A 12,830-nucleotide genomic window follows, 5' to 3' on the forward strand; every position below is an offset into this window, starting at 1 on the left:
CCTACACGTAAAGAAAAAGTTGAAAGTACTTTGAAAGAAGGGAAGAGTTAATGCATATTTTTTAAGTATTTCTATACATGGATGGTTTTGTTCAAATCCAGAATGGAGGAAATGCTAGAAATTGTAGACATGCCTTCTGATGTTTTTTTACTGTGAATTTTACACCATGCTTAACAACTTTCTCTTGTTTGCTGATTGGGTGCCCAGTGTGTAGAACAGTTATCTAAACATTCAGGAAACTATAGTGTGTGGGTTTTGTTTTGGTTTGGTTTTTTGGGTTTTTTTGCTTGGTTGTTTGTGATATTTTGTTAAAGGAAGTTTATGGGATTATCATATTTACTGTAGCTCACTTTCAAATATTTCCTGTGTCCAGTTCTGGGCTCTCCAGTTCAAGAAAAACAATGAACTACTCGAGAGAGTCCAGCAGAGCGCTATGAAGATGATCAAGGGACTGGAGCATCTCTCTTATGAGGAAAGGCTGAGACACCTGGGTCTTTTTAGCCTGGAGAAGGGAAGACTGAGGGTGGATCTTATCGGTGCTTATAAATAGCTAAAGGCCTTGTGTCAAGAGGATGAGGCCAGACCCTTTTCAGTGGTGCCCAGCAACAGGACAAAGGGCGATGGGCACAAACTAGAACACAGGAAATGTCTGAACATAAGGAAAAAATTCTTTACTTTGAGGGTGGCAGAGCACTGGAACAGGCTGCCCAAAGAGATTGTAAAGTCTCTTTCTCTGGAGATATTCAAAACCCACCTGGACATCATCCAGTGCAACCTGCTCTAGGTGAACCTGCTTTACTACTTTTTGACTGTAGATGATCTCTAGAGGTCCCTTCCAACCCCTACCATTCTGTGATTCTGTAAGGCAAGTGCACAAAAAAGGGAAATGTCACAATGGATGTTCTACTTAATTTTAAATGGATGCACTGTGACAAACCTGTTTTGGAAACTTCAGTGAAAATATCAATATCGTCATCGCATCCTGTTTCCATTGTTACGTTTCAGGTGGCTGAAGTATACTGTTTACCTGTGAAATTCTTGTCACAATAATGAGAAAAAAAAGGTGTTTGGAAGCTTTTCTCTCCTAACTACTTTTGGACTTTTAACTGGAAATTTTTCTCTTTGTTTTCCATGGGTAATTATATGTCTTGGGTTTGGAGATGAGAACTGCAAGCAATAACATGCACTGCACATCCTTAATATGTTGTTGGTCTTGCGTCACCTTGCTTTGGAACTGCTTGGGCATAGCGGTTGTTACATTATATTTGCATTGCTGACATGTAAAACCTTGCTCCAGAAATGGACTTGATATGCCTTTATGGGTTCCTTATGAATAATTGAAGGATGAATGAGACTTCTTAAATATTCTGAGGATGTATATGGACTCCTGGGAAATATGTATTCAGCTACACAAAGAAGAAACTTCTGAATGTCAGGGAAGATTACATAGTATCAAAATTAACTAAATGACATGTTTAAGAGTATCTGCAAACTGGTCATTTAAATTTATTTTTGCATTTCAAATGTATCATCAATATAATTCTACTATTGAATATGTGTCGGAGAAAAACCAGATTTAGTGGTTGAATTACAGCCATGATTTCCAAGGTACTTTGTCGCTAAATAGATTCCAAGTAAATTACAAGCAGAGTCATAAATCTGACAGAAATTAATTCCTTTAAAATGGCATGTGATGTTAAAACTAGCAGGAATATAATCTGCAGAAGAGCACAACTATAACAGGGAATACTTGGGAGCCATTAGCTGAGAGAGCTAGGAGGGTATAGAGCAATATGCTGTATACGTGGGCAATTTTCCTGTCTCGGAGCCTCAGCCTTCTTTAAAACAAGAAGCAAGTAAACAACCCTGCCATATTACTGGTATTGTTTGGGGGAATTTTGGCATAGGGCTCATTAGTCTTACAGTGCAAGACGTGTACAAGTGGGTGAGTATTAACAAGTTCAGCTAGCATACTTGTTATGAATAGATGTGGCTTTTAAATGTTAGTCTAACTGTCGGTGCTAATTAGCAGTACTTCCTCTTTTTCTAGAGTTAATATTTGTATGGCCTCGTTGATTTTAAAATTCTTTAAATCAACTTTCAGTGATTCAGAAGTACTGCTCACAGTCTCGTCAGTCTAGAGCATAGCCGATATTTTTACTTCTCAATATGAATATTTCTGAATGATCCTAAGTGTTCAGGCAATCCTGCCAGTGGGCGGTTATTCAAGATGAAGCCTTATGTGTGTGGGTTTTAGGTTATTTCTTGTACTTATCACTGGCAAGTGCCAAAAACCTAGGTAGTACTTCATGTGGATGGCCATGTCCTTCTGTGGTTTCCCATCACTGCTCCGCTAACTCATGTTTTCATGAAAAATTCTTGCCTAGAATGTGTTCTTCACTTTGAAATTTAAACCCTTTGGGAAAAAGTTCTTAGTTGTAACATATGTAATTGGATGTCTTTCCTGTTAGTGATATATGACAAGGCTTAGTGTGCTCAGGTGGTACGAAAACCAAATAGTGATGGTTTTGCTTGACTTGATTGAGGTTAAACTTATGTCTGTGCAAGGTAATATAGATATAGCTTTCAGAGCCTGTATCTTTTCCCCTTTTTCCTCTCTTATTTTTAGAAAAAAAATCTTCAGATTTATTGCATTAGTGGTTTTCTTCTTTATCTCAATGAAGAGATAGACTGAAAGAAAAACGCAAGCCGTGTGTTGCATGTGTTTTTACTCCTTGAAAGTATTACTACTTTGATTCTAATAGATGTTGAATCATGCAGTTGACTCAAGTCTGAAAATGCTTCATGTTGGTGTTGATCATCTTTTTCATGGCTACTCATGCGGTGAGATATATGTATACATAGAGCATGAATAGAAATGTTGACATCTCAGAAAACACCAGTTACTGTGAAGTAGCTTAACTTTTTTCCCAATGCTTGTCATAAAAAGTTGTAGTTTCGCTTCACAACGCAGTCCTGATTTATCTGAGAAATTCTAGCTATCCTAAAAACATTTTCTGCCTAAAGAAAAGATGTCCACTACCACTGGCTTGAAATGTTACCTTTTTAAATTTCCCTGTATGTTGACGTTGTGAAGGTATAGGTTTAGGCTGTAGTTCTGGATGCTATTTCTTCTTGTATCAATTGCCTGCCTTATTTAGAGTTTTGGGGGAAGTGGAGGGTGTGTTTTGTCTTTTTTTTATTTCCTTCCAGTCTTTATTTCTTTTTTCCCTTTCTTTGCATCTCAACAGTCCTGCTATGACCTTTTTAAGAGTAGCTGATGAGGGTGGAATGCAACTTTTCACAGAACAGGATCTCTTTCTGGAGCAATTATAGTTGTTTTAGAACGAAGAACGTAATTACTTAAAATAAGCAAGTGAAACAATTTTGCCTTTTTATGCAATTCGTCTGTCATTTACTAGCTGTGAGCATTTTTTTTTACAGTTTCCAGGAGTTGTTGTCCATTTAAATTAAATATAGTTTTTATTATCCACAGATTTTTGTCTTCAAGCAGTAGATATTACCAAAAAAATTCCAACAGTGAAATGCCATTAATAAATACTGTAGGCTACTAAATTACTTAAGAGTTATCAGAACAGCAGTTAATATTACAGTGATTTAACTAGGTTTTCGTTCTGTTAAATGATGACAATGGGATAAAGTAAGAAATACAGAGACTTTGTAAGCACTCATCCGTGATAAGCGCTAAGACCCTGATACCCTCAATTCAGAGGACACTTGTTGATGGGTATGTTGTTATTACTGCTGGCTTTTCTTTTAGGGAGGGTGTGTGGTTTCTGGTGGAGGCACTGTGCCTTCTCCTGCGTTCATGAAGTTGCACAGCTGCCTGGTTTTGGATAAGCACCCAGATGAGTTAGCTGGTAAGCCTTTAGGTGTCTGAAATAGCTTTCACAGCAGCTATACTTGCCACTCTTGCACTTTTTTCTGGTTATTGTTCTTCAGCCTGTTGGATATACAGCTGTAATACACAGACTGTTCTCCCAGCTTGCCTGGAACAGGATACAGAGATGTATCTGGGGAGCTGCTCCATTTGAGGAGCAAGCCTGCTCAGTGTGCAGGGGTGATGCCTGTACAGCAGCATGCAATATACAGCAGCTCTGTTTTTCATTTCTTGTGATAGAGCTTGATCCCGCACCAATCCTCTGTGCTCTGCCAGCCTTCCTGGAGTCATACTAGTTGGTTTGGTTTGGTTTTTTTTTTACTGGCAATCCTTGTCACAGAGATGCAATCATATGGGACACTTAGTTTGCAGCAGCCATTTGTAGAGGCAGAGGGTGCTGGTTGCTTTAGCTGCTGATGTCTGGAGGTTGGTGAGCAGCAGGGAAACCGGTCAACCTCTGAATGCCAGTTTTTCTTCAAACAACTGGAGAAATACTTTCTCCTGTGCCTAAGGCAGGCACAAGAATCAGAGGCTAATAAACAAGCAGAGGCTACAAACAGGAAAAAAAAAGCTCTTCTGATAGCTAGAGGGTTTAGGGCGTAAGAGTTTCATGTTTTATTTTTATAGTGCTGATTTAACTCATCGGTTCCTTCTGTACTCATTAAGATCTATTTCCAGCTTGAAATTTTTCTTTTAATATCTTGTCATAGAATCATAGAATGGTTCGGGTTGGAAGGTACCTTAAAGATCATCTAGTTCCAACCCCTCTGCCATGGGCAGGGATGTCTCTCACAAGAGGTCTGTGATTCTGTGACTCTGTATTTTATATATATTTTAAATACAACATTGAACAGATTATCTGGGCGGAGGTGCAGACTTGAAAAGCGGCACTGTTACTGTGAAGAACTAGGTGGTGTCTGGAACCATACGCACAGGACTTATTTTGATTTTTCTGATTCGTTTGGGCAGACTAAAGGAAACAGTTTGTTTCTCATGTGGACTTATGACTAAGAAAAGCAGCTTCCTGATTTTTGGTTAAGAGTGGATTGTTTTTTTCTGGCATTTCTCTTAAAGGTGCAGTGTTCTTCCAGTACTGGGGTTTTAACTTGCTGTTCTCAGGGTGTCTCTTTGGTCTCATGTATTGCAGTAAATTGTGCTGTGTAGTCAAGGACCAAAAGTTAGATTCCTGAAGTTAATTTTGTGATTATGCTTTGAAGCAGGGGGAATTCTTACATGTGAAAATGGAACAGTTTTTATCTAATGTAGGAAAAGATGTCAGATTAAGCTATGGTGATTTGTGTCTGATTTACTTAAGAGTAGAAGTTCAGAAAGAAATTCATCGGTCAGTATTTGTCAGTGAAGTTGGTTAGAAATATATTGCATGAAGCCTTCTCTGTCGAGGTCATGCTTCTGAGTTTTTGGGCAGCATTTGTAATTTGTCTTAAAAATGGAGAATGGAAGAGTTGTCCCACAAGTGTCAGGTTGTTTATCCAGTGCATTGGGGCACAGCTGCCTTTGGAATGTGTTTCATGCCAAGACTCCCTACAGATTCACATTGATGTGCTGTGCTTTGCCCTTTCGTATGCTTTCCTTCTCTGTGATGCTCGAAATATATACTGATTAGCTTTCCCATGAGCTGGCTCTTGCTTTGTTAAAGTTAGCTGGAATTGATCAGCATATTTAAAATAAATTAGGAAGAACCTTGTGCTGAGTATAACCAAAGCATGTTCAGGACTAGTACCAGAAGTGGTGCCTTTTTTGTTTGTTTGTTTTGTTTTGTCAAAAAGGTACTACAGTACTACATGAAGCTTTACTTGTAGACGTCATCAAGGCTAATCCCTATAGGTACAGGGCAGAGAAATTGCTTTTTTTTTTTCAGTATGTAAGTTGTGTAAGTGTATGTGTGTCGCATGTCTTGAGTTTCATACCTACAAGTCTATCAATGTGTTATGTATTTGCAGACTTAGATGGAGAGTTAATGAAAGAATACATCTTTTTGTCAAATTGAACAGTTTCATTCTGTAATTCTTGTATAGCAGCTTCCATGTGAAAGAAATGTGGTAAGACGAATGCATAATCACATACTTGCTTTTGGGCCCTTTGTAACTATGCGTAAGTGTTTACATGTTGTACTTGTTTTTCATGAGTTTTAATCTTAGATCATAAGTTAAAGTATATTTTCAGTCTGCCTCATTTCTCCTTGACATCTGTTCATTTCTCATGAATTTTCTTTCTACATAAGGTTTAGCTTTTGAAACCATTGTAATTTATATGTCAAAGAGGAAAATCTGCTGAAAGCAATTTAGAATTATTTGAATTCATTAAATTTTGACTTCAGTGTTGTCTTGACTGAACACCAGATTCCTCTTCAATATCAGGTTTGGCTTAAAAATAAGAAAAGTTAAAATATACTCAATGAGTATATTAAGGTAATTTTTGCTTTCAGTAAGGTGAAAACAGTTTGCGTCTCTTCCATAATTCTTTATTTAGTCTCTTCTTTCTGTTTTTTCTTACTTGCAGTCTTTTGTGAGAGCTTCAAGTATACATTTTTCACTTCTTTTCCCATTGTGAATTTTGAAGGATGAGGAGTCCAATGGTGTTGGTAATGTTAGCATCTGTGTTGAAATTTTCCCCCATAGCTCAGAACTAACGTGCTAGGTATTCTGTAACTTCGGTATTGATTTTCAGGGTGTTCTTCCTAGGTGATACTTGCAAAGCCTTTTCAAGGTGATTTCGTGAGGAAAATATGTTGACTTCACCCTGCTTATATCCTCCCTTAGCTTTTGATACCATTGCTTCTGAGATGAATTTGAGTCGGAGGCAGGCATAGTAAACAGTTTACGCCTAGTAAACAGTTTAGTCCTACTAAACACCATTGAAGGAGAAACAATTCATAGACTTGTCACAGCTTCAGAATTGAAAACCATGTTACTGTAGTTTAGCTTTGGATCTTTCTGCTCTCCAAGAAGAGCTGCTTCCTCTGAAGCTGAGAACCTGCTCCTTTCTGCAAGCTAAGCAATTGGGCTATACAGGACTAAAGCCGTAACGGTCATCGTGTGCGATTCAGCCTTTGGATTTCAGCTGTAAAAGATGGCATTGATGTATATTATGTTTTTAGAAAGAAATACTGATTAAGCTTAATCTCTTAACCTTTTTTATGTTTTCTATATAGATGTCCACACGGAAGCAGTACAAGCAGCACTTGCAAAATACAAAGAGAGAAAAATGCCCATGCCTTCAAAAAGACGGTCTGTTCTTGTGCACTCTTCGGTAGAAACATACACACCTCCAGGTACCTATTGAATTAACATACGTAAATCTTGCCAGGTGAATGCGATAGCAAAATGTAAAGAGCAAATGCTAAGTTGTAAGTATGTTGCGATACAATTTTCATGTCTGTATTTCCTGATAATCAGGTGTTAGTTGGATTTGTTCTTTAATGTCTTTTCTTAAGATTTTTAGTGTCTCATCTAGAGATACTGTAGCTGCTAAAGGTGAAAGCAATGACAGAGCAAGCAGTTTCCCGTTACACGTTAAGCATGTTCTTATGTAATGTCTCGCTTGGAAGGAGATAATTTTGGCAAGAACGTCAGAGCTGCAAATACCTTATTTCAAGTTGCATAGGATTCTTCTTTTAAGAGTTGAAGGAAATACCAGAGCACTAAGTTGCAACTGTGAGCAATTTAAAACATTCAGAAAATCATATGCTCTTAATTGTTCAGATTGTTTAGGTTGGAACGTTTTTTTTTTCTTTTCTTTTTTTTTCTTTTTTTTTTTTAGGGGAAAAAAAAAATAATCTTCCTGTTGTCTCACAATGAATTCTCTATAGGTTAAGAAAATCTTTCTCCAAATAACATGTTGTGCTAGCAAGTCAAGTGTTTTGGGGACAGTGTCTTGTATACAAAGAAGAGGAATTTCCCTAAGCTCTTAAGTTTTGAATTATGTCCTCTTGTCTTTTCTAATATGGCCCGGGAGTAGAAGCACACTGACCTCTAGTGCCCTTCTCCATCAATTTTATTTCTTATCCACTTTCTGTAAAAGAGCAGTTCTGATGTGCTCCTCTCTTGCTTCCTGGGTTATATTTCTACTTTCTGTTCTTCCCATTTAAAGGAAATTCTGTTTTTCTTTGCCAGTCACACACTTTTAATATTGTTTTTGTGGGTTCTCTGGTTATTTCATTATGTAATAAATAATAACCTGCTTCTGTAATCTTATATATGGTCTTTCTTCACCCTTAGTTTTTGCCCATAAGATATGCTAAGGTATCATGCATTTTGATTAGCTTAATCTTCGAGTACGTCTATACTCAAAAGCTCACGAGGGCAGCTGTTGCAGCAGGGTAGTTATCATGCTCTTGAGTTTTCTTGCATGCATGTTTGTTTAGTATGTTATAGTTGTCATGAATTGCATAAAGTGAAATCCTGGAGAAAATTAATGCGTAGCAACCATCTGTATACTGAGGCTTTGGGAGAGAAGCCCTGAGGTTTCTGTTTATAGCTCTTCACGGCAATATTCCTTCCCATTCTCCAAAATAAACTCTGATAGAGCAATCAGTGGTGCATTTCACGTAGCATCATTCTGCCCAATTCTCTCAGAGACCTCTAGTGTGACAAATCACAATGTGCTTGGCATGAGGTATATCACAACAAGAAAAGAACATGCTGCTGTTCTGCCTAAGGTGTACAAAAAATAGCTGGCATCTAGAAGCTCTGCTGAGGGTGGAGGACAGCTAGGCTTTCCTGTCTCCCTTAGAATTTAAAACTAGAAGGAGTCTCCTTGCAGTTTTTTTGAGAGAACCAAAATATTATTCTCTTTTGAGTACCTTCAGGACAGATTTGAAGCAGTGTCCCTGCGGTTACTGCTGCACCCACTCCGCCTGAGGTCAGGGCTCTGTGTGCTGCTCTGAAGGAGCAAAGTCTTGGGGGGTGGTTGAGAGACTCTATAATGAGATGCTGTGGGTAAACTCTTAGGTTACGTGATAAAAGTTTTCCAGCACACCTTCACAGGAACACAGAAAGTGGCAGGTGGGGGATTCCAAATAATACCCTGCCCCAGCTACTCCCAGGCATGTCCCAGGAGCCGTCAGCCTATCAATCACAAACTCACCTCCGCAAGCCCAGGGGAGCCCGGGGAGCAACAGCAGGTGCGAGCTCAAGTTAAGGACTCGGGAGAAGAGTCACCCTGACTAGGCCCCTCCTGGGGCTGGCCCAGCAGACCCTCAGCCCTACTGTCCAGGCACAAAACCCGTCCACTCCAGAGCACCTTCTGAACTGAGGGGACATGCCATGGGGGGAGGGTATGGGGCACATGATGGGATGCAGGCCAAAAGTATTTGGGGACTGCATGAGGCTTGTTATGGGGTGTTTAGGTGAGGAACCACAGATGCGGAAAGGGGTGGATTTAGGCGATTTGGGGAGGAACAAATGTGGGGAAAATAGCAGGGCAAGGGGCTAAAAAGGACTGGTCATGTATAAATGGTACACTTGTCTGGCCATGCCCTGCAGCTGACCCTGCAGTCTGTCCTTTCCTCCCGTTATACTCCATTCCTAACGCCTCTGCTGGGTGAGGGACTCTGTATTCTGCGTGCATGGAGTGGCGGAGTCAGTCAGTCTACACAAGCAAATGGGGCAGGACGGCAGCCTCAGGGTCGCATGTCCAGGTGCCAGCAACTGGGGAGACTGGCATCCAGGGGCAGCTCCTCGGTGGATCCCGTGTCTGAGCCCAGCTGCTGGAGGGATCCGCACTGGACTTGCCTGTGCATATGACCTCCGTCCTGCTCAGCCAAAGAAGGGAACGGGATGAGGCCATGGGATCTTCCCGTGTTTGTGTGAGTGGTTTTGTGTGTTTGTGCTGCTGGAGAGTGTCATCTTCTAACATGCCTGCACAAGTGGTTAGCAGAGAAGACAAGTATATTTGCACTGGGCTTTAGCAGGATACAGAAGCACCCTAACTAATATATTCTGAAAGAAGTGTTAAGTGTCTCTGGGATCTGTCATGTCGTTTCTAGGTGACTTGTTATGAGATACCTCTATCTTTGTAAGAAAACGCACCACTAGATGGGTTCTGTGTCATGGGAGATCAGGCCATTCAGAAATATTCTGAGGACTTGCTTCAGCTCTATCGTTTCACAAAAATAATTGTCTTTTTATGGGCCTGCCTTTATTTGCAAAGTTGGCTCGGCAAGAAAGATCTGAAATTGCAAAGAACTCGAGTAGTGCTGAAGCATCGAGTTTTGTTGTCTTAAGTCACTAAACCACTGCTTAAAATCTCAAAACTTCTCTATTAGCAGAAGTTAACGCAATTAAAACTAGGCTTTCTTAAAAACTGAAATTTTGTTACAGTTACCGTCAGTCACCAGGCAGGAAGCATCAGACTCTAGTCACAATGTGACGTTCAGAACCAGCTCCTGACTTGCAGTAATGGAACTGCTTTCATCGCTCATCCTTCTAAAAATTTTAATGTACTTTTGGTTTTGCCCCATCAAGTCTCTCATCCTTCCCATACGGATTTCACACGATCAGAACGTGAGCTGTAGTCTTAATGCAAATTTGGTCCAAAGGGTGGTGGTTTCTGTGGCTATCTTGGGTCAGCTCCCAGCCAGGAAGAGCTGCAAGCCAAGTACATAGCATTCTTCTTACAGCACACACAGAACCACTAATTAACTCTTGCAGCTGCCGCAGAGCTAGTTACTGATGTTACCTTGCCACTGTTCTGTTGTAATTACGTTTCGATGTTAGAGTGCTTTTACTACTGATCCTTCATTTTTATACACAGTATTTTACATTTAAAGTGTATTTTTCCCCCCCTCAGCTTGTGTAAGACATCTGAAAGCATAGAAATTTTTGAGAGACCTCATTAAACTTGTATGGGGGTGGGGGGAGGGGAAATTAGTGGTGGGGGGAGAGAGGGGGAGGGGGCCGAGTATCTGGGATGGGGGGGGGGGGGGAGTGGGGCGATACCTCCTATCTTGTTCTGTATTCCTGGAATTGTTTATTTTTGCTTTCTGCCTAAAAGAAAGGGAAGGTTGCAAGCCCTAAGGGGCAGGTTTGGATCCTCTCCAGGAGCAGATGGAGTCAGCAGCCAAAAATGACAACCATGGCAGTAAGCAAGAAATATCATACAAGGCACAGACCCAGGAATGGCGATCCACCACAGCTGTATCTTCTCAAAGATCAATTGCTTGTGTATTTTCATTCAAAATTGCCATGTTTGACTAGGGATGGTCAAGAGATCTGTTAGAGAGATCTAACTTTGAAAATGCCAGCAAGTTAAATGGGCTTTTTATGAAATGATTCTATTTTTGTGTTTTTAGACTGCTTAAGATCAGTTATTCTGAAGCTCTTGGAACCACACATATTCTTGAAAAGCAGAAAATTAAACACCTGGTAACTGAAATTTGTTGCTAAATATGAGGAAAAGATTGTTAACGTGGCTTCAACAAAATTTGTAGGGAATTGTATATAGCTGAACAGTTATGTGTGCAGAGGATAAAAAAAAAAAAGCCAAAATTAAGGTTGCAGAATTTCTGATATAACCCACCTCACTATCACCCAGGATTTCCATGTGTGGAAGGGACTCTGGAGTATAGCAACGGACACCCTGTCTTTTTCAGAAGCTGTTTTTCAGCTCCTGCTGAATTCTTAGTTGGTCCGACCATTATGCGTGACTTAAAACCACTCTTCACAAACTGACTTGATGTGAACTTGATCAGTATGTGGACACTGCATCATTTTAGGAGCTTTCCTTTAATTACCCCGGGGAAAGCAGGGAGGGCGTATAAAGGATCAAGTTCTTAAAATGTAGCAGTCTCTTTATGAGGGCAAGATTTTTTTTCTGTAACGAAAGTTTCTGGTTTTCACTTAAAATCAACAGGGATGTATTTTCATGATATTTAAAAAGACCTTTTTATTTGTTATTGAGTGAATAATAAATGTGGAAAGATTACGTGGCAAAGGGAAACTTCTGGAAAGTTGTAAATAACTGAATGTTAATTAAAATAGGAGCCCTTTACCAGACTTCTAACAGCAACAAATATACATCTAGAATGAAAAGATGCTTTACTAAGCATTTCTGTGTAGTGCTCATTGATAGCAGTTTATGTGGTTAAAATACATACTTTTGAATTCCTTTAAGTTATTCTTAAATTAATGAAATTACTCTTTCATTGAACTTTATAGCACTTTTTTAGAGCTTTTTTTAGTAATAAGTTCTCAAAAAATTTGTCAAAAGAACAGAAAAGTGAAGAAGAAAATACCCAACAACAAATGTGATGGAATTTATTCAGGTAGGATGAGATCCAGTTTACTTGTTCAGAACAGAAATATTCATTCAGTGGAATGGGTATGGTATGCTCACTGAGAATGGTAAGTGAAGGTACTAGTAGGTCCCTTAGGTAGGAGCCTTTTTTGAGTCTTACGTCACTCCAAATACAGGAGGTAAATGAAACTTTGCTTCAAGTGTGTTCTAGCTATAATGTGTAGAATTTGTTGCATTAACCTGAAAAATGGCAATGAGCAGAATTTGTGCATTTGACTAATACCATTTGCTTAATAGCAAGTGTAGCACATGAGAAGAACATAGAAAAGCTTCATGTTCCCGTCTGTTGGTCATTTCCACATTACATGCCTGTCATCGTTATTTTAATCACAGACACATCGTCAGCATCAGAAGATGAGGGCTCGTTACGTCGGCAAGGGCGGATCACCTCCACTCCGTTCCAGAGCCATTCCAACGTAGAGCCCTGGCTTAACCGGGTTATTCAGGGCTCCTCCACCTCATCCTCTGCATCCTCCACCTCATCTCATCCAGGAGGGAACCCTGCTGCTGCTTCCAATACTACTGCCACCGCTGCTGCTACTGTGCTTGCAGATCTCATGGCACACACCCAGCTAGGTCAGTAAAAAGAACCTGTGTGGTTGGAATAAAATCA

At 39.8% G+C, this 12,830-nt stretch overlaps 1 protein-coding gene across 6 annotated transcripts in view; it reads left to right on the forward strand.

Moving 5' to 3' along the window:
- The window catches only part of DIP2A (disco interacting protein 2 homolog A), a 130,845-nt gene that overhangs the window by 59,560 nt on the left and 58,455 nt on the right, over positions 1 to 12,830 (forward strand). For all 6 annotated transcript variants that reach the window (XR_008467858.1, XR_008467860.1, XR_008467859.1 and 3 more), the window contains 2 exons: positions 7,074 to 7,193; positions 12,551 to 12,793. Coding sequence is in view for 3 of the 6 variants with exons in the window: in XM_054210242.1 (XP_054066217.1) it covers positions 7,074 to 7,193; positions 12,551 to 12,793 (363 nt within the window). In the remaining 3 variants the exon portion in view is untranslated. The remainder of the gene's footprint in view (positions 1 to 7,073; positions 7,194 to 12,550; positions 12,794 to 12,830) is intronic.

Source organism: Rissa tridactyla, chromosome 7, assembly GCF_028500815.1.
Source record: "Rissa tridactyla isolate bRisTri1 chromosome 7, bRisTri1.patW.cur.20221130, whole genome shotgun sequence".
Classification (NCBI taxonomy): domain Eukaryota; kingdom Metazoa; phylum Chordata; class Aves; order Charadriiformes; family Laridae; genus Rissa; species Rissa tridactyla.